At 36.7% G+C, this 21,030-nt stretch overlaps 2 protein-coding genes across 3 annotated transcripts; both read right to left on the reverse strand.

Annotated features, from left to right (window-relative positions):
- Positions 1–1,033: 1,033 nt before the first annotated feature.
- Positions 1,034–8,112, reverse strand: LOC146360816 (uncharacterized). Its single transcript, XM_084921726.1, has 8 exons — positions 7,999–8,112; positions 4,642–4,932; positions 4,338–4,411; positions 3,839–4,016; positions 3,652–3,708; positions 3,449–3,526; positions 1,518–1,771; positions 1,034–1,339 (listed from the first exon to the last, which is right to left on the reverse strand). Exons 1-8 carry the CDS (start codon positions 8,075–8,077, stop codon positions 1,250–1,252), a joined length of 1,101 nt encoding a protein of 366 aa, XP_084777852.1. The 5' UTR covers positions 8,078–8,112; the 3' UTR covers positions 1,034–1,249.
- A 5,049-nt stretch (positions 8,113–13,161) lies between these two features.
- LOC146360817 (T-cell surface antigen CD2-like) lies at positions 13,162–20,559 on the reverse strand. Of its 2 annotated transcripts, none has more exons than XM_084921727.1 (9): positions 20,381–20,559; positions 19,479–19,766; positions 19,214–19,293; positions 18,561–18,726; positions 17,519–17,589; positions 16,528–16,702; positions 16,363–16,419; positions 16,144–16,226; positions 13,162–14,429 (listed from the first exon to the last, which is right to left on the reverse strand). In XM_084921727.1, exons 1-8 carry the CDS (start codon positions 20,448–20,450, stop codon positions 16,156–16,158), a joined length of 978 nt encoding a protein of 325 aa, XP_084777853.1. In that variant the 5' UTR covers positions 20,451–20,559; the 3' UTR covers positions 13,162–14,429; positions 16,144–16,155. The 2 variants fall into 2 exon arrangements, with proteins under 2 accessions (XP_084777853.1, XP_084777854.1); XM_084921728.1 differs by having other exon boundaries at positions 16,150–16,226; positions 20,381–20,453.
- Positions 20,560–21,030: the final 471 nt, after the last annotated feature.

Here is a 21,030-nt window from a genome sequence, read left to right on the forward strand (position 1 = left end):
GTTTTTTTTGTTTTGATGAAAACATATTGTCTCAGTTCTGAGTTTCAAGTCACATGACCATAACATGATGCTTAGTTTGTAAAACATGGACCCCAACAAAAAACAACAAAAAAACAAAATGATGACTTTATGCAATTAAGATACATGAGCTTTTGTGAGTTTTTGATATCTTTACATTATCAGTTTCTTTTTTTACACAAAAATTGGAAAAAAAATGCCAAATGCAGTATGCATGTTTTTCAGTTGCCAGTGTAGTTTGAAAAAATGAATTTCTTGTAATTATTGCATCGTTCAGGCTTTGTTGGGCTGTGAGGGCCAGGAATATTTTTTGAGTATATAGTCTTTAGAAACTTTAGAGACCAGTAGGTGACATCATCTTTTATATACGGTCTGCATTGTGATTGACCTGGCAAAATGTTTGTAGGAAGCCTCAAATGTCAAGAGGCAAAACAAAATTCTACCATTCTAATATCAGCCACTTTATTTGAATCTGAGCTATTCTAAGCCAAGTTAAACTAAGCTAACCAGCTGCTGGTCTAAGTTCTGTATTCAACGTACAAATATTGGCAGAAGTCGAGCTGAAAAAGGTAATGTGAAAATAAGAGTATTTCCCAAAATGTAAAACTGTTTCTAGGATGTAAATATGGAATAAGTAGCAACAACTAACAACTAATAGCAATATTCTGTATAATGTTGAATTAAACAGAATTGTCTCCGTGTACATTAAACAGTTACTTTGTATTTAACATAGAATTTACTCAAGTATAACGAAAAATGAAAAGAATAGAAATAACAGTAATCCTGTTACAGTTTAAAAACATGAAGTGAAAGTCTGATTGCTCATGCAGAATCTCTTTCTAATCTAAGAGGATCCGAAAACGATGTAATATTTGTGATATATATATATATATATATATATATATATATATATATATATATATATATATATATATATATATATATATATATATATATATATATATATATATATATATATATATATATATATATATATATAAATATAGATATAGATAGATAGATAGATAGATAGATAGATAGATAGATAGATATACATACACACACACACACACACATATATATGAAACCTACATTATTCTCAAGGCAGACCAAGTTTGAGCGTCACATTATCAAATAGATTTATAGTTTGAGACAAGCTTTTAAAAAGATGAAAACTTCTTTTGTTTTAAGTTTGTTAAAAATTATTTAAATATACTAAGCTCAAGTTTTTTCACTCTTTTGGTGCTTTTGGAGTTTTCTTCCTGGGCTGAGGAAGAGGAGGAGGCTGCTCTTCGCCGCCATTACCAGCTGGAGCGGAAGCCTGAAAGAGAGTGAAAATTGATGTATCAGACCTAAATGATGTATTTCCACATGACTCACTTGTGCCGTTTTCAATTTTCATTCTAATTTGTGGAAATAATAGCAAAAACTACAAAAACAAATAATTTTTGGTCTATAAAACTTAGCTATCCAGGTCCACATCTACTTCTGTGTCCTACCTGCGTAGCCCGTCTGGGGCTGGGCTGAGGTTGGCCGTTGGCAGGCTCAGGCGCTCTGGGACGCTGCTGGGTGCGTGGCTGTTTAGTGCGATTTTGTCGAGGGCCGGTGTTGCCTGCCGGCTGCTGCTGATGGTGGTGGTGGGGGTGATGATGCTGATCAGAATGATTTTGATTTGGATGTTGATGTTGATGATGATGATGATGATGATGTTGTTGTTCCTGACTGGCCCATTGCAAGCGAAGCTCCCTTTCATCTGTTAAAATAAATATAGGTGACAGGTCAGACCTGCAGAATCATAATCACTTTCACTAATGAGGCAAAGCCTGCTAAGACTAATAACACGGCTGTGACAGGGCTGTTTAAGCTAAACTAATCACAGCCAGGAATGGATCATCAGTCAGGAAGAGCCACCAATAACCTCTGAATCCCAGAACTTCCAGGTGTATTTAGTGTCAGTTGATTTAATGCTAATGTCATGGAAGAGTAGTTTGCAAATAATGTCCCATTATTGGATAATCTTGTTTAAAGACCCAGCCCATAAGAGATGGTTTAGAGTCTGACAGAAATAGTTATAATGGGCACATTATAAATGAGAAGGAGTGGAAAGTCAGCCACCACAGATAACTACAGAGATTACAGCATGTATTTTATAAGTATTTCTACAGAACGACACCCAACAACTGAATGCATCGCTGTATTCAGTTTGTGACATGACATGTCGCACAAACTGTTTTGGAACAACAGCAAAAAAGAGAACTGAAAGTTTTAACTAAATATATTTACTCACTTCTGAATAGCTCAACAGATAGTGAGCTCTGTGAGACTCACATCACATAAAAATCAGACTCAAACTCCACCTAGTTTTATAAAAAAGATGCTTTCTGACCATGCAGCAACTTAACCAGCTTAAACTGCTCTTTACTCTTGATTGGTGTCAGAATTTATTGGATTGGATGACTGAAGTCTGAAGAAACAAGACATATTGGCAATTTAACCACTTGTTCATTCAACAAACACTGGCTTCATTAGACTCAGTAGCATGTAGAAGAAGCATATACAGCCACAACAGCCTGGCACCTGCTCCTCATGCTGGTCACCAGCTCGGTCATACACTGCTGTGGGATGCCATCCTATTCTTCAACCAACACTGCCAGTTGTGCTAAGGCCTACAGGCAGACTATTCAATCCTTTCCACTCCCAAACACTGGAGTTAGTCTCTGATAAACCCCGCTCTGAGGGGGTGAGCATCTTGGAGGAAAGAGTCTGGTCCCAGACAGCAGAAATAAAAGATTGCCATTGTTGAAGAATCTCATCTCAATATCTCTCTGCACTGAAGTTGAGACAGCCTCACAAAATCACACTGCCTCCACCAGAAACTGTTACCCTATTGGTGCAGAAATCAGTATATCATTCTCTGCCTCTTCTCCACACCTTAACCCTGCGATTCAACTGCTGTAGGAAGAAACTGATCACTGTATGCAACGTCTCTGCACATGTTCAAACTCCAGTGCACGTGTGGTCAGACAGCAACTGGCCTTTGTAGCAGGGACAACAGGTGCTGACAATCAAGTGCTGACAGTCAGCACCTGTTGTCCCTGAGTACCAGCATCAGCACTTGCACTAGCAAAAGGACAAAAGCTCAAAAGAAGTCCTTAGCAGAATAAGCTGTTTAACACAGACAGGGAAGATTTGGCATGTTATGTAAATGAATAAGAAAATGAAAAAATTTGGAGATTTGTTTGGCCCAGTAAAAATATAAGTCATTTAAATGTAAGTAATATATTATGAGGCTCCGGGAGGTCTGCAAATGACAATCCAATCAGTGCACAATGAAGGGAGAATGGGAGGCTTCACAGGGGCTAACTAAAACAGACTTTTAGACGTTTTGCCTGAGTACAGCAGCTTATATTTTAAATAAGCACATTCTTACCCTTTAGTCGCAAACGCCTCTTCCGTTTGGTCTGGATGCAACAAATGATGACAATTAGGATCAGCACCAGAACAATGCCTGATGGTGAGTAATAACAGCAAATTGCATTAGATGTAAGAGTGAAAAAACAGAAGCTTTCCTATGCATTTTCACACCATAGCCCCAATATGATGTCAAGATTTTAAGCAGAAGACAAACCTTACCTGCTCCACCACCCACAAAAACCCAGATGCTAATTCCAAATAGTGTGTCAGGAAAAGCTTTAAAATAAAAGGAGAAGAAAAGTATCTTGTTAGCATATGAGCTCAATAAAATGACCACTTCAGTTCACGAACATTTGGAAAAAGGCACATTTGAACATTTGTACACTTGATAACACATAATACATACAGGACTTAATGCAGTCTTGTTGAACAGGCTCACTGGTCTCAGAGCTGACGGGGTTAAAAACATTGCAAAAGAAACGAGCATTTAGCACGTCTTTGACTGGTCTTGTCAGCTCCTTGCCAGTCTCTTTTTCTACGGGTTTATCATCCATAAACCATTTGATCTGAAAATTATTTTCACTCTGTAAATGAAAAGACAATTAGTGGATTTAGTGGAAGGTTCAGATTTTAAGTCTAGCATAAAACCTGGCTAAAATTAGTAATATATTTATCTTTTCATACATTTTCAGTAATTTCCAAGCCTATATAATTAAATAATACATACATAGAGACCCAAGCCTTGTTGAAACAACATCTCTGAGTGAATGCTTATAGACAGCACACTTCAAATCATGCTTGGTTTCAGCTTTTGTCTACAGATTCTTCAACAGCTTAATTATGAGTCAATTATTTGTAGAGTACTCTAACTTAATTGTACCTGAAACAACAAATGATGTACCCACCTTAATAACATTGCAAGTAAAAGTGATTTTTGTCTTATCACACTTCATCGTCACTTTGGGCTTCGGCACGGGGTCTGAGTAAAGAAAATTTGATTGCATCAACATTATATAAACCACTGCTGTTAATGCTTTTCTACATTTACCAATATTGTTGATTGATAAAACTCAACACTGGCTTTATAATAAAACCAAACAATTTACCTTTAATTGACTAAAACAGCTTCTGATGCATAAGCACACTTACTTGTTTTGATATAAGTAGTGCAAACACAAAAAAATGTATGTATAATGTGTTATTACTTACCTAATACACACAAATGCACACTCTTTAAATTTTTCCCCACATCTATTCCCTCTGTGCTGTGAACCTGTGGGTTGTAATTTCCTGACATGTCTTTGGTCAGTTGTGTCAGGTTTAGTGATCCACTTGAATCAACATCATCATTTTTCCCTTTGATCACCTGTTTCTGTCTGCGATAAAAGATTTGGTTTTCACCCTTGAACCATCTCAGGCTATCCGTTTCCTTCAACTCATGTTTAAGTGGCACAGTAAAGCTTGAGCCTGTTGCAGCGTACACACAATCATCCTTGGAGCCTTTGAAACAGAAAGGAAAGTGAAGAAAGAAGGAAAAATCAGATGAAAAACATAAATTAGTCATGTTACAAAAGCTCACAACAATCATATATCAATTTATAAGAGCTGAGGTAAATTGTTATTTTTTTTCTTACCATAAGAGCAAGTTTAGGTTTTTACTAGTTTTAAGCTAGCAAAAAAATCAAAACTTCAATACATCTACAGCTCTATCACTAATCTCATATCAAAAGTTGTCATGACATCATGATGGTGACTAATTGAAGTATTAGGCATAACAGTGTGTTTAGTAGTTAATGACATCGCCAACTAACACCATCTACTGTGCATTTTTTAGGAACTAACATAAGCTGCTCTTAAATTTAGTGATGGGTTTTGATCAGGTTTTAATTACTCTCACAACCAGTACACAGCAGAAATTTGCTGTGTACAAATGCTCATTTCTCCTGGAACTTGAATGTAGTGGCTTCTTTACAAAGGTGTCTACATTGCCTTGCTTGAGTTGGTATTTTGTGATTGACTTCTTTTTGTGAGACTCTACTTCTGAACATACAAAAGCTGGTATTTTAGAATAAAGTTAGCAGTTGTAGTTTAGTCGCATAATGTCAGTAAGAAGCTGAGTATAGTTAGTTTCGACTGATTGAGCTGACAAACGTCTGTAACATTATATTCTGTGGGCGTCCTGCACACATCACTTTACTCCTTCACTGAGGCTGGATGATGGTTACATTTCATCCTGTTGCCTCTCTTCAGACCACAGTGTGCAGCGATGGCATCCTCATCTAAACATGCTCTAAAGGTGAAAGGTTTGCCATCAATATATTTTATTTGTAAATGTTTGAAGTGGTGACTGGAATCTATCAGAGATCACGAGGTGCTGAGCAGACAAAATACACTGAACATGTAAAAACAGTTCTCAGTAAAATAGATTTTGCAATCAGTGAACAACTTTGACACAGTTTCAATTTCTGTGAAGGGAACCACAGGAAATGAGTGGTTATATAAGTCATGTTCTCATGAAGCACAACATTAATATTTTCCAGGATGATTATAAAAAATTAGCTTCTAGCCAAACCTCGTTTTGAGTCACTAGTCGTGGCTGCGTGAGCCTTTTCTCAGAGGAGGACACAAAGTGGCTCATTAGTAATTACCCTACACCTTTGTTATTGCAAATGAAAAAAATAAATAATATTTCAGCAAAACCACCGTTTTCTTTAACTTTAAACAAAAGTGTTTTTCTGCTCTAAATCAGAAAACCACAAGTTAGACTCAGTAATGTGAACCTTTGAATACCTTCCACTTCCTGTCAACTACAAGAGCTCATCACCAGAAATGTAGTTTTTTCTTTTATGTGTACTTAAGAAAACATTTTAAAAAAGGACATAAGGACTAACAACAGACAGCACTACACTGTATTAAGATCAGACATAGCTGTTAGCAAATCTGCTGAAATCATCAAAACCTCTCACAGTGAACCAAGAAGAAGTGAAATGATGTAACTCATGACATATAAATCCTGCAGAAGAGCAGAGGAGCAACAGCTTCCACCTACGAGAATACATGTTAACTGAAATAAACTGTGATATAAAGTATTGGATTCAAATTTGACAACTGCAATCACAAGCATTTTTAAGGCAGTAACATGAGTAGAATGAGTCACTTGGTCTCTAAAGAAGCTGTTTCCTCTACAAAAATTCACAGAATTGTTCCGTATTGACGGGTGAAGTCACTTTTGCAGTTCATAACCCCGTTTCAAACTGTCATGCTGACAAATAATAGAGGAATGTGTGAAGGCTGCATATAACAGACACCAACGCCATCATCACGCCTCCGCAGGAGGTGACATTAAAAAAACAGCAACGATAAGATGCACAGTATGTTCAACAGAAATGACTTAACTGCTTTTTGTAATTCGCCTCCTGTTGAGCGTTTATCAGATCTATTCACATAAACATGAAATGATTTAAACGTAAACGGCTCAAAGGAAAAAGGGGGAACAGAAGGGAATCTTTATGATTTAATTACATCAGAAACAACTTTCATTAGTTTGTTTTGTGACCATAAATTAAGAATTACAATATTTGATGGACGTAAACTAAATTTTAAAACTCTATGTTTTTAATGTTCTTATAACCCATTAGTTTATATATATTTATATAAAAATTCATAAATGCAATTTCATATAATTCAGTTTACTAAAACATTTTTGAGTGTAATTTTTTTTTGCTCTTTTTATGACTTTAATTCTTCATCCTTTCCATTGTTCAGCTCTCACAGCTCCTTTTCTGCACTGAGCGCTCGCTGCTTCTATGGGTCACCTCTACTTTTGCACCTTTGCATCGCTTCCTGTTCATCCCCATCTCAGACCAAAGTTACCACATCAGCAGCAATGGGTTTCGTCTGCAGAACGTTCTGGACTGTTTCTTTTGTCTAACATTGATGTATTTATGGCCGAGGTTTTCAGTTCACCCCCAAAAATCAAAGACATGCCTCTTTTTTTGAATGTGCATGAAAGCACAACCTAAAAGGAAAGTAAGCTTGAAGCAAATATAGAAAAAGAAAAGCAGAGTTCAGTTTTTAAAAAATAATAATAATGATAATAAAAAAAAAACCCTGCACACCCAAAACCTCAGCAGGAACTAAACCTTTACCCTCGCCCATGTCAGCCGCCCTACCCCACAGTATTACTACAGGTCATTTGTTAGTTCCTCTTTAGTTTTATTGAGTTTTTCCTCAATAAAATAATCATATTTAAAGGACTGGTAAAATTATTTGTGGATGGTTTAGTTTACTACAAATAAAAGAAGTAGTTTTAATAGTTTTTCTATATTATTTACAGTCACAAAATAGATTTCCACTGAGAGACTCAAACAGAAACACAGAAATATAGACTTTTACTGCATTCTGTGGGTATTTTTAAAGGATAAGTATCTTTGTAGCGCCCATGGCTGAGAGGTTCAATTGAGTATTTCCTTGACAAAAAAAATGGTATAAATGTAAACCAATAAGTTTGGATTTTAACAATAAAAACTTCAACCTGACAGAATAAACAGATTAATTAAAACATACCTGTGGAGGAAACGAAGCAGCAGCAGAGCAGAAACGCAGCGATGCTGACAGCAGAAGCCATCTTCTTCACTGTTCTCATCACATTCAGCTAAAAAGAACAGCCTCTTTCCATTATCGAGGTTATTTCCTGTCAGAGCGCAGTAACTTCACATATTTTATGTGTGTGTGTGCCACCGTACACGCACGTGTGTGCGCATATATGGTTTTGAAAGGAAGTGATCCAAGAGGCCTCATCTGCTGTCACAGATAAAGAACAAAGCAAGCCAAGCAAATGTCACACTTAGAAGACAGAGTGCATCTTTTTTTAGTTTTAGTTCAGCAGTATAAATATATCTGTGATCTCCTATTAGAGATGTTCAAAAGGTAACCAGAAGTTCAAACACCAAACTGCTGAAATCTGGGTAGCAGGTGAAATTGTAAAACTTAAAACAAAAGCAAGTGAGAAATATAAAAGCTCATAAAACCATGAGCGAGTATGTAATATGACAGTTAAAGTTATGTAAGAACACATTATATCTGCATTTGTTTCCAGTTAAACACCTGCAGTTAAAATGTCAAAACTGTAATCATGTGGAGGCTTAAAGCTCTTACCTCTGAGGGTTTGCCATGGTGAAAGGTCAGACAGCCACCGTCACTGCACACGTTTTACCTGCAGATACTCCTGCACATACACATAAATGAGAGCTGTGCATGTCCATGTTGCCTTTGCACCACTGCCCTGTCCCCGGGAAAAGTTCAAGATGCTGAATTGATTAATCTTCATCTAGGTGAGACACTTTCCCCCTCATAATGTTAAGTCCCTGTTGGATTTTAATAAGACTTTTTTTTTAAAATGTAAATCTTTTTCTTGTCCACTTTTGGAAGCTAACATCAAATTTGAGGTTTTTTTTAATGATAGGAAAAAACAACCATCCACCATCATACCAATATATGTTTATTTTTACTCCAGACTGTGGGTAAGGCTTCAAAAATACTTCTTCCTACGTTTCCCATGATGCCATGGAACTCAATGACCGCTTTTGTTTTACCATCTCTGCCGATTCCTATAAGAGATGAAGGTAGCAGCTAAAATCTTATTATTATTTATTATTAATCTTATTTGCATGTGCAGTCCCTTTGCAGGTTACATGCAAAAGATCACAAAAGTGCCACATAAAAAGTAAATCACAAAACCCCCTGCACGTCCATTTAGCTATTCTGTCATAAAAACACAAAATGCTAATGTGTTAAAGAAAGTATAGATTTTAGTAGACTTATGTTCTTAAATATACTGTTCTTCTTAGACACCATGCCCAAGTTCCAGTCTCCCATCACACTAGAACTCTACAGGGTGCGAAGCAACATCTCTGTCTCACTCGGACTTTTACATTTGAAGCTGCTGAGTAAAGAACATATCGCACATGCAGGTATCTATGGGCGAAGATGTGTGCATGAATTTGACAGGAGAGAAAATACATGAGGCTTTATGGCATCTGCCAGTGAAAGACGGTTAAATTGATAGTTTCCAGCCTTTTATTTTGGACTCTTTCCAATTACATTATTAAATCTTTTATGGATTTAAGACACAAAAAAAGCTCTTTCAGACCACTAACTGTGTGTAACGTGTGAGTCCTACCTGTAGATGTCTGATTAAAAAAGAAAGTCTAAGAGTGCAACTAAAGCTCACTTCTCACATGTGGTTTGATGCCTCAGTGCAGGTCCTGGTCGTAAATGAAACAGGAGGAAACTCTTTGTATCATTTTCTGTAAAACACTCTGGTCCAGACTAAACTCTTCTGTTGGGTATCATATCATTCAGCAATGCTAAACTTCTTTTGGTTTTGGTTTTAGTACCTTAATCTTGTTCCTTTTTCTGTCTCTGTTTGCATACAGATACACAAAAATAAAAAATTCTGGTTTGTACACATTATGAAGGAAAAGGTTTATAATCTTTTAACTTTACACACATCACACGACCTGTCAAAGCCATTGTTTCCAGTGGTTCGTTCCACTCAAGCTCGTTGAAGTCAACAGTGTGTCGAAACAGCTTAGATTTCTTTGATTTCACAGACTTTGGTGTGATGAGGAAAAAGAGAGCTTTCATACAAAAAGGTGGAGACCAAAACTCTTCAAGGATATTTTTATTTTTTCTGTGACGATCAAACTACAGCGGTCAACTAATGACTTCTGGTGTCGCTATTATTGCAAATGAGTCACTGACACCAAGGAAATGACACCAACATTAGTGCCTGACACACAGCGGGGACTTATTTTATTTGATCTATCCGCTTGATTATTTACCAAACTAACACACATTCACATAATGTGATTCCAGCATGGTGGGACACCGACCATAAACACCTACACAAATGGAGATGTCGTTAAAAACCAAAAAAAAAAAACCACAGATGAGGAGGTAACAGCACATCATCTAACGTCATGGAAAAAATGGGCATTTACTTAATTTATGTCAGATCTCAAACTTTTTCTGGTGTGGAAAGCATTACTTTCCCCGTTTTCAGTATCACACATCAGAAAAGCCCTCAGAATTTCTTACTCGCTGATCTAATAGAAAAGGTGCCAACTGACTGTGCTGAGGTCACTGTGACTGTTTCAATCTTGTTTAATTAAATTTCTTTTTTTAAAAAACAACAGGACACTTGCCCACACCTGCTCCACTGTGTTACTGTTAGTGTATGTAAAAAAATATGAGTTCAGCTTTGACGATGAAAGGAAAACACTCACAGAACAGCATTTGTTTCCTGCTCATACAGTAGCTGCAGACTCAACACTTCATTTAATAGATATAAAAACAAACATATTTGCTTGTTGTCCACAGGGTGGCACCATTATATTACAGATGCATGTAGTACAAAGCTGCTACAAACAGGAAGAACCTTTATGGTATTATATTAGTAATAGTGGATAACATCTGATTTTACAAATTAGATTAGAAGTCACGATGAGAAATGAGCAGGTCCACATTATATTAATCAGACTCATAAGCTTTTCTCATGTTGTCACTTTGTGCAAGTTTGTGGTTGTTTTAGTCAAATCTTTGGAGCAAATGACATTTCCTTTTTTCTTTATATAAAGGTCACAGATTATTCTTTTGAATGGTCAAAAACTTTTGAACAGCTCTCTGCCACAGGGTCACCTCCAGCTACAACCACCATGAGCTAATAGTTACAGTTACAACTACTTGGGTAATCTGTGCCTTTGTCACGAAGTACAAGGTGGACTCACGCGCTGGACTCTGGGGATGATGCACACAAGAGAATTTATTAAAGAACAATGTCCAATGAGTGTATATACACAGATGCGGGGCAGTGCTATGTACAAAAGGTGAGGGGGGCAGGGTTCCGGGGAAAATCCAGGGGAACACGCTCGTCTCTCTCCACACAATCCAAACACGAATCCACTCGCACACCAGGGAAACAGTCCAGGGAATCTGTACACAAAGAAACGCTTGTTAGATTCTAAACACACACTGCACGGGAAAGTACTTGCTGGGATGCTCGACTTTCACTGACGCGATTCTCACAACGATCCAGCAAAGAACAGCCGTTGCTTCCTGTCTTAAATACCATCCACACTGATGAGGCACAGGTGTTTCTTCCTCCGAGGGCGTGGGCCAAGGGCGTGAACCCATAATGAGTTCAGCCCTGGCGAGAGAGAGGGAGAGAGAGAGAGGACTAGAGAGAAAGAGGGAGAGACAGCTGATCAGCGACCAGCTGAACCTCCAGGCCGTGACAGCCTTATTATTTGTCCATGTGTTTATTATCAGAAACTTTTAAATAATTAACTTTATTTATTCATCTTTATCTTAAGCTTTAAATCAAGGGAGGTAGCAAGGGAGTGTGGACCTTAAGGTGTGAAACAGCTGTGTACTGCCTTATTTAACTGAGAGCCATGCTAGGCTCAGTGAGACTCTGCTGACCGTTTGCCCCGCGATCATGCAGGCTCCACCAAGCTGGGTTTTTCTGTTCTTTGTTTTGATTAAAGAATGTTAGCTACTGCTCACCGCTCGTCTGCAGGCTTTATTTAATGGAAAACTTCCACAACACGTTTTATTAAATTAATGTAGGTAGGGTTACGAATTCACCCACAGGAAGCACCGCAGGGGTTTAGTGTGATGTGGACTGGTCAACAATGAGAGACCCTGGTTTGAACCCCAGTTGACAAGAAAGGTTTTATACACTGAACATCACCCAGCAGGGCTGGTCCAGGATACCCACCATGATCTGTCTCTCTCTCTCTCTTTATCCACACACACACATATATGTCTATATATGTGTGTGTGTGTGTATATATATTGTTACGAAATCAGTTTCACCCCGGTTCTTTTTATTCCTTGGGCATCCACAGACGGCACCGGAACTCAGAAGTCATTTCACAAAACCTTTATTCATCTTTATTCATCTTCATTTAAGCATGCATCTTCTAGAAGGGGAGATGTGCAAGGCCGGTGTCCCTCTGCAGATCTTCATTGCTTTGTCTGTGAAACACAGTTTTGTAGAAGCGACCCCATCATAAAACCCCATTGTGTGCTGGAAACTCTGTGTTTGTGTGTGTATGCACGAGCACGTGAGTGCCTGTGTGCGCGCGTACCCGTGTGTCTATGTGAGTGCACGTGAGTGACTGTGCATGTAGGTGTGGGTGCGTCGTAACAGTCAAAGCACTGTGTGTGTGTCTCTGTGTACGTGACTTCCTGCCGGTCATAAAAGTAATCTCCTCACCTAAGCTACACCAAATTCCTCTACACAACAGAGAAAACAGAGTTAACATATTACAAACACTGAGACCCCCACACAGGTCTCCCCTGGGGAATTTCCACTCAACATTAACTTCTCTTTGTCTTACTTTCACAGTTCAAAGTGGGGGAGGGTCTCCTAGAAATCTACTCCTAAATTCATGACACACTCAGGCCTTTATTGCATCCAGGGCAGTGTCAGTGTCTCTACAATAATTCTACATCCTACCTAACACATTTTTAAACTCCCAAATAAGCTACGCATATCTTCAATATATATATATATATATATATATATATATATATATATATATATATACATACATTTATCTATCTATCTATCTATCTATCTATCTATCTAGATAGATAGATAGATAGATGTATCCCAACACTTTAGAACATTTTAGTGTAATATGTAGTCTGCTGGTCCACCCTCTTGAATTGTATGGGGTCTGTGATAGACAGTCTGTCTTAAAACTAAAGAACATTTAAACTGCAAGACGTAGGCCTTTAGTTAGGCCCTTTTAGTGGTTTCAATCATAACATTTTACAATTCACATAACACCTCGAGTGTGAGGTTTAACAGTGCATGGAGTCATGACTTTTGATCTGCCTAAACACTTCTTTGACACTTGGAACTCGAATATATGAGCATATACATTTGGTCTGACTGATTACACGGGGACCTGTGATCCATCAGCACACTTTATTTTTGTAAATATATTAAGAACATTATAAAAATTGATAAAAAAACATGGTCATATACATATCAGTATAATATATTTAAAACATTCAGCTGATAAGTTAATATGGTGAAAAGTGTCCAAGTGAATAGACTTATTAATTTTATTTTTGGTGAGGCATAAAGAGGAATACTAAGAGAAATATTCATATTCACATGACCACAATAAATCTATTCTGCTCTTAGTTTAACCAAAACACACACTTCTGTTCTTAATTTTTAATCCTTAATTCTTTTCTACAGCTTGTGTGTTTTTTATTTGAGAAAAAAATATTTTTATCATTTTGCTTTAATTTCAAGGTTAATTTCTTGTCCAGCATGTGGTTCAAACATGAAAATCTCCAAATCAGAACAAAGAAAAATGCACAACAGATACTAATAAAATCCTGAATTGTTGCTCTCATTAACAATATACAGCACGAACCTGCCTAGCAAAAGAGACTGAAGCTTATTTCCTCCAAAATGAAAGACCTAAACAAAAGCATTAACACATATAGCATAAACAATATTTCTTTGTGAAGGTCTGGTTACAAAACTACACATCAGGAGATGTTGTAATAAAATACATTAGTTTTACATATCACTGACAATCATAATAAGGTTTGCATTTCTGATCTAATCACTGAATGATCGTTAAATGACCCACTTATTTAGGGTTAAATTCCTGTAATCTATAATTTTCTTTGTACATTCACAATGAACCTGACAAACATCAAAATGAAACTCTGTGGGCGTCCTGCAAACATCACGTCACCTCAGCACTCAGATTGAATGGTGTTTATATCGTATCCTGTTTCCTGTTGTCTGTCTTCAGACCACAGGCTGTATAGAAGTATGGCTCTGGGACTCTGCTGAACATGCTGTTGTTTATAGAGGTTTTGTCAAGTGGTTCTGCTGAAGGTGATGCTGTTGCTGTTCTTGATTCGTCCACTGCAAACAAAGGTCTCTGACCTGCCATCTGTTGAAATAAGCATAGGCGGCAGGTCAGACCTGCAGAATCATCTTTCAGTGTTTTTAACAAGAAAAGAGCAAAGCCTTCCACTGCTAAGGATATGTAAGAATATGGATTTGACGGGCCTGTGTCAGCTTAGAAAAAAGAATAAATATAAAGAATCTGATTTCCTTTGCAGCCATACTACAAAGAATGAACAATGTTGTGCCGTGCTGGAGAATTTAGCTCATCAATCAGAGCTGGCAATGGCCCCTGGATCCCAGAACTGAAGAATCTCAAAGCTCCAAGTGTATTTAATGTTAACTAATGTAATGCTAATGTAATTAAAAATGACTCTGGTGCACTATTATTTGTTAATCTTGTTTTAAGACCATCATTATTTCAGCATGTTGCCAATAAGCATTGTTTGTCAGATCTGGTTTAAGAACCATGCAGTCCAGCTACAGCAGGAATGAGACAGCAGCTAAGAGACGAGATGTCATTTAAATGTAGGGATAACAGCTTAGTTTTACAGAAGAAGCAGTCGCACTCGCAGTGATGTTGTTCAAATGAGTGTCACAGCTTCCCCATATTTCAACAAAGTAACAAATACAATGTAAACAAATGGCATATAATTAGACACACAACTTTGTTGTTTGTTTATTTAATGATGTAACATTATTATTATTATTATAGTTACTGTCAAAGTGAATAATGCACCCAAAAATGAATCAAGCTGGCTTACTAACAAGAAAGTATACCAACTCATCGTGTCAGAACAATCCAGCAACTTCTCAATTAAAAAATGAAGCTATGATTATCTTACATCTTATGATCAGCTGCAATTGTTTAGAGTAGCTACACAGCATTTACTTACTATGTGTTAAGAAACACACCTCTCAGCTACTGTTTACATTTCTGTGCCAGGGACTGCACAGGTCCTGGTACTTCCATGTTCATTTAAACAATGTCCCGCAACATGAATAGTGAACATGAAGCTTATGCATAAGTTCAGTAAGTAACATCTGTAATCAGTTTCTCTGGGTGTTCAGTCTCTTCTGTCAATTTCAATACTGTCATCTTTACTCTAGTCTAATCTACTTCCTGCTCGCCTTCTTTGGGCCAATCAGCCTCCAGTCTGTGTGGTTTAAATCTCTGCTCACTGTTATTCTACCTTTCAGACTGTAATTTGTGCAACCGACCTCCTCTCCATCTCCATCTCACAGACACTTCAGTCAGAGCTCCATCAAAGGCTCAGTCTTTATCTTTACCACCCCCAGCATCTAGACACTGGGGGGTCCTGTCCTAAATCCAGTCACTGCTGGGGCTCCGTTCTGTCATCAGAGTCTAATCGCCAAATTCATTCATTTCTTCATTTCAGTAAATCATGTTCAATTCTTTCAAGTGATCTCTCCTTATTGAAATCCTGCACTGTGCAACTTGAAGTTTGAAGTCCCTTGAAGTGAATCATTATCTGCTGTATGTAAATATTTTGAACTGAATGCAAGTAATCTTAACCATAACCCAGTACAAATAATATAAATCTAATGGACCTAAGACTGAGCCTTAGGGAGCTCCTCAAGTAACCTACATGCACAATGAATGGTGAATGGATGGGCTGTACATGGGTGAACGAAGTCATTTACGTAAGTAAAATAGTTTTTAAGATGTTCTGTCTTAGCGCAGTGGCTTATATTTTTAACATGAACTAAAATAATAATAACAGTATATAAGTAAATACATTTACTGTTTATCATATGCGTCTCTTTCGTCTGGCCCGGACACAACAAACTGTGGCAGTGACGATCACCAAAATAAGAAGACCTGATGGAGAATAACATGAATTGTATTACACATGGAAAAAATAGAGAATTCATGGGTTTGGTGTGTGAAGTTTCATTCCTATGATTTTCAGAGTAACTGCATATAATCTGATGACTGCACAGAACATGACACGTACCTGCGCCGCCTCCTATGAAAACCCAGATGCTAATTCCAAATAATTCATTAGGAAAAGCTTCAGGAATAAAACAAGAGAAGAAGAAATATATTTTATCATGACACGAGTGTAAAATGGTCAGTGTCATAACTATTTGAATGGACAGTTGATAGAAATAATACTTACAGGGTTTTGAGCACTTTTGTACAGCAGGGTCACTGATCTCAGAGCTGATGGAGTTTGAAACATTGCAAAAGAAGTTGGTGTTTACCACATCGTCGGTTTTCCTTGTAAGTGTCTCTCCTGATCCCTGCAGCTTGTTTTCCTCGTTAAACCATTTAAATTCCAGATTATTGTATTTCTGTTGAAGAAAAGATGATTAATGGATTTGCTAAAGTTTTAAGCCTCCAAGTATAAGAGCAAGCATACTAAATATATTTTGACGGCAAATATATTTTTTTAAATTTTATTTAGTTATCCAGTGTGTGTGTGTGTGTGTGTGTGTGTGTGTGTGTGTGTGTGTGTGTGTGTGTGTTTCAGTGTCAGGATCAGAAAAAGGCTTGTAACAATCTTTCTTTTGAAATTGCAAAATTACAGCTTTACTTTAAAACTGTAGTTTATAATGTAATTTTCTTGCCTGTGTCTGTAATTAATTGAGAAAAATAAAACAAAAAGATGACTGAGAACAGTCACTACTATAGAGCTGGTTGTTTGGCAGAGAAATTCTTAATCACATCTAAGTATCTTTTGCTATAAGCAGAGTCTTCATGAGGAAAGAAAATCTGTAGGAAAAGTGACTTTGAGTCAGTTTGTCATGATTAGCTCTACAATGACCTCATAGTCAAGTCAAAACATGACTGAAAGACAATTGTTGCCCACAGGTTAGAAAATAGAGATCAGTTTTGCTTTCCCTACACTCTGCCTTTATTATCATATATTGACATAATAAAAACATGCAAATATGAGCCTAATTCATACATGCATTAAAAAAGCTGGTTCCTCAAGTTAGCACTTAGTTCAATTCATAAAATGAGTTTCTCGACAGATAAACACATAATTATGCTTATAATTAGATATATCTATATATATATCTATATATCTATCTATCTATATATATATGTATATGTATATATACATATAGTGAAATCAAATGAAATGTATTCAACATTGTTCTCACCTGACTAACAGAGCACGTAAATGTAACTTCGGACTCGCCCGCACAGTTCACCGTCACGTGAGGTTTCTGCACTGAGCATAGAAGATTTGGTTGCATCAATATTAAATACACATTGATTACACAACAAAGTTATCATCTATTGGACCAAACAGGCCACAAACATCGTTTGAATCTTTGAATAGAAAAGAAGAAATGGCAAGAGAGTAACATGAAAAATTGTGCTTCAAAAGTCCTGAACTGTCACTTTCACAATCAATAAACATTTAAACTAAGGCAGCAGAAAAGTATATTTCTGTCAACACAAGACAACAAACAATTCAGAAATAAATCGATTAATCAATAAATAAATCAGTAAAATTAATTTTAAATTGAAACGTTTCTTTTTTCTTGTCTATTCTATTTCACACTGTCTACAGCAGACAGACCACACTGGACACCACAGCATAAACAACGCTTCCGTGCAAAAGTGTCTACGTTGCATTGTTTGAATGACTACCGAGCGCGTAAACTGTCTGACTTCAGTGTCTGACTTCCTGCATGTCCCAGTTACTTTCAGTGACCTTTTGTGACAATCTACTTGCAAAACTACAAAATCTGTGAGGAAATGTGCTTCTCTTCATATACAGATTCTAAACAGTGAATTAGATACAACTCAGTGACTATCAGCTGATATTTCATAATAAATTTTGCCCTTTCTGGTCTGTAGTCACATCAGATCAGACAGTGATTTTTAATTGTTCAGGTTGATTTTTAAATTGATTTTCTTTACTTGTTTACATTTTTGTGAGCGCTGAACCCAGTTTGGACGTTCAGTCTGAAGCTGATAAACGTCTATAAAATGAAACTGTAGGTGTCCTGCACACAGTGCTTCGCCTCCTCACTGATGCTGCATGATTATATTATATCCTGTTTTCTTTCTTCAGACCACAGTCTGCAGAGAAGCCATGCACATCTGCACATGCACAAGTGTTGCAAAGTTTTTCATCAATTGTGAGCAAAACATCTTTTGTTGTGAATATAACATTTTATCACTTATACTTACTGGGCTTATAGCAGTTTTGTTGAACAGGCAGACTGATCTCAGAGCTGACCAGGTTGGAAACATTGCAAGAGAAATTAGCGTTTAGCACATCTTTGGCTACTCTGGTCAGCGTCTTCCCTTTTTCTTCCAACATTTCACCATCCATTAACCATGTGATCTTCTCATTCTGTGGAAGACAATGTTATTTTCAAGGAGTGTGTGTTTATTGAACTCGGGGGAAAAAAAAGAAAATATTACTGATCACGGAGCTGATAGTTTATCAGAGTCTCAGTAAGTGAACTTGAATTTAAAGAGGATCAGGAAATCTCTAGAAAAGCTATTTAGTGGATTTTGTGCCTCTTAACTAAAGTTGTGACCTGAGAAAAAGAGAACGGCCATCCACAGCAGCCTGCCATCATGATTTAACTCAACCTACCTACACTCTGGCAATCGGTAAATGGGCTGGTTCTTATTCTGATTCTCCCTTGTTGACAGAGCAGTGTCTGTGTGCGGATGTTTGTTGTCAAGTGTCTGCAGTTCATTCATGATGAATTTCAGAGTAAAGCAAGTGAGGTTACTGAAGCTCTTTTTTCACAGGTTCTTTTAACCTTTAATTATGAGTTTGCCATTTGAAGAATAAGTAAAAAATAATAATTAATGAACATTTTACTTACCTGACCAACACTGCAAGTAAAATTGACATGTCCATTATCTGTACACGTCTTTGTCGTCACAGTGGGCTTCTGCACACGGTCTGAGTAAAGCAAATTAGATTATATCAACAGTATATTAGGCAAGGCTGATAATACATTAATTAAAAAAAGAACAACAAATATTGCTGCATGACAAATCTGAGGAGTGGCTTCAGAATATTAACATTAATATCTTAATGTGTTTGTACATACATTTGTTTTGGTTAAACAATGTATTTTTACCTACCTAATACACACAAACGCACAATTTGTAAATCTTCTACATTTATTCCATCTTCATTGATAACCACTGGGCTGTATTGTCCTGACATGTCTTTGGTCAGTTGTGTCAGCTTTAGTGATCCAGTTGAATCAACATCATAATTTTTCCCTGTGATCACCTTTTTCTGTCTGCGATAAAAGATTACGCTTGCGTCCTTGAACCATCTCAGGCTCTCTGATTCCTTTAACTTATATTTAAGTGACACAGTGAAGTTTGAGCCTGTTGCAGCGTACACACAATCATCCTGAGAGCCTGAAAGATAAAGAAACAGAGAGGAATCTTGTGAAAAAATAAGAATAGTCATGCTAGAAAAGTCTAGTTTTCATCAACAATCATATCTTAAGTTATCATATTTGAAGGAAATTATTATCTTCTTTTGGCTTATGAGCTAGAAAACCTTTTTAGTGAGGAAAAAGACAAAATATGATAATAAGAGGAAAGAGCAGCACAATTATCAGCAGCAGCAAATCATAACAATGATATTGGCAAAAATTGAAACAGGCTATGTTCACACACACACACACACATATATATATATATATATATGTATAGAAGCACATATATATATATATAGAAGCACATACATATATATATATATAGAAGCACATACATATATATATATATATATATATATATATTGACAAATAAACAAAACAGAAACATGGAAATCTAAAATAGTATGTCATGCTTTGGGTATTTTACAGGTGTCACGGACAACAGATCAAGTATTTGTGGAGTCTTGAAGAATTATTGTTGGAAACTGACATGTTAAAAATACTTAGAACTTTTAAAAAAAAAACATAACCAGTAAGTTTAGAAATAAAAGCTAAAAATATAAACACGAACACAATAATTTTTTACCATACCTATGGAGGCGATGGAGAAGCAGGAGAGCAAAAACACAACGATGGTGGCAGCAGAAGGCATCTTCTTCATTACATTCAGCTACAAAGAACAGCCGCTTTCCAGTATTGAGGTTATTTCCTGTCAGAGCACAGTAACATCACATAGTTTATGTGTGTGTACCACCGTACATGTTTGTGTGTGCGCATGTACAGCTTTGAAAGGAAGTGATCCAAGAGGTCTCACAGTCTCACAGATAAAGAGCAAAGCAAATGTCCCACTTAGAAAACAGAGAGTGCGTCAAGTTTAAGTTTGGTTGCTCCTGCAAATATACACAAACATACTGCATGATCTCCAGTTAGAGATATTCAACAAATAACCAACAATTCAAACGCTGAAATATTAAAAATGATGTGGTGACGAATATTTTAGAGCATAAAATGTTTTTTTGTAATTACTTTCAAGCAAAAGTACACAAATGAGACTGAAAACGAAAATAAACACTCCATCATCAGCTCATAAGCTTAAACATATATTTTTGTATTCTTTAGACTTTAGACATTAAGAATGAACTACTGTGAATCTAATAGGAGAAATAACACCATATGATTTGAATTTGAGATTTCCAGTTGAACACCTGCAGCTAAAAAGGTCAAAACTCTAATCATGTTGA

The sequence above is a fragment of the Perissodus microlepis genome, chromosome 23, assembly GCF_051167445.1.
Source record: "Perissodus microlepis isolate ML-2025 ecotype Zambia chromosome 23, ASM5116744v1, whole genome shotgun sequence".
NCBI classification, from domain to species: domain Eukaryota; kingdom Metazoa; phylum Chordata; class Actinopteri; order Cichliformes; family Cichlidae; genus Perissodus; species Perissodus microlepis.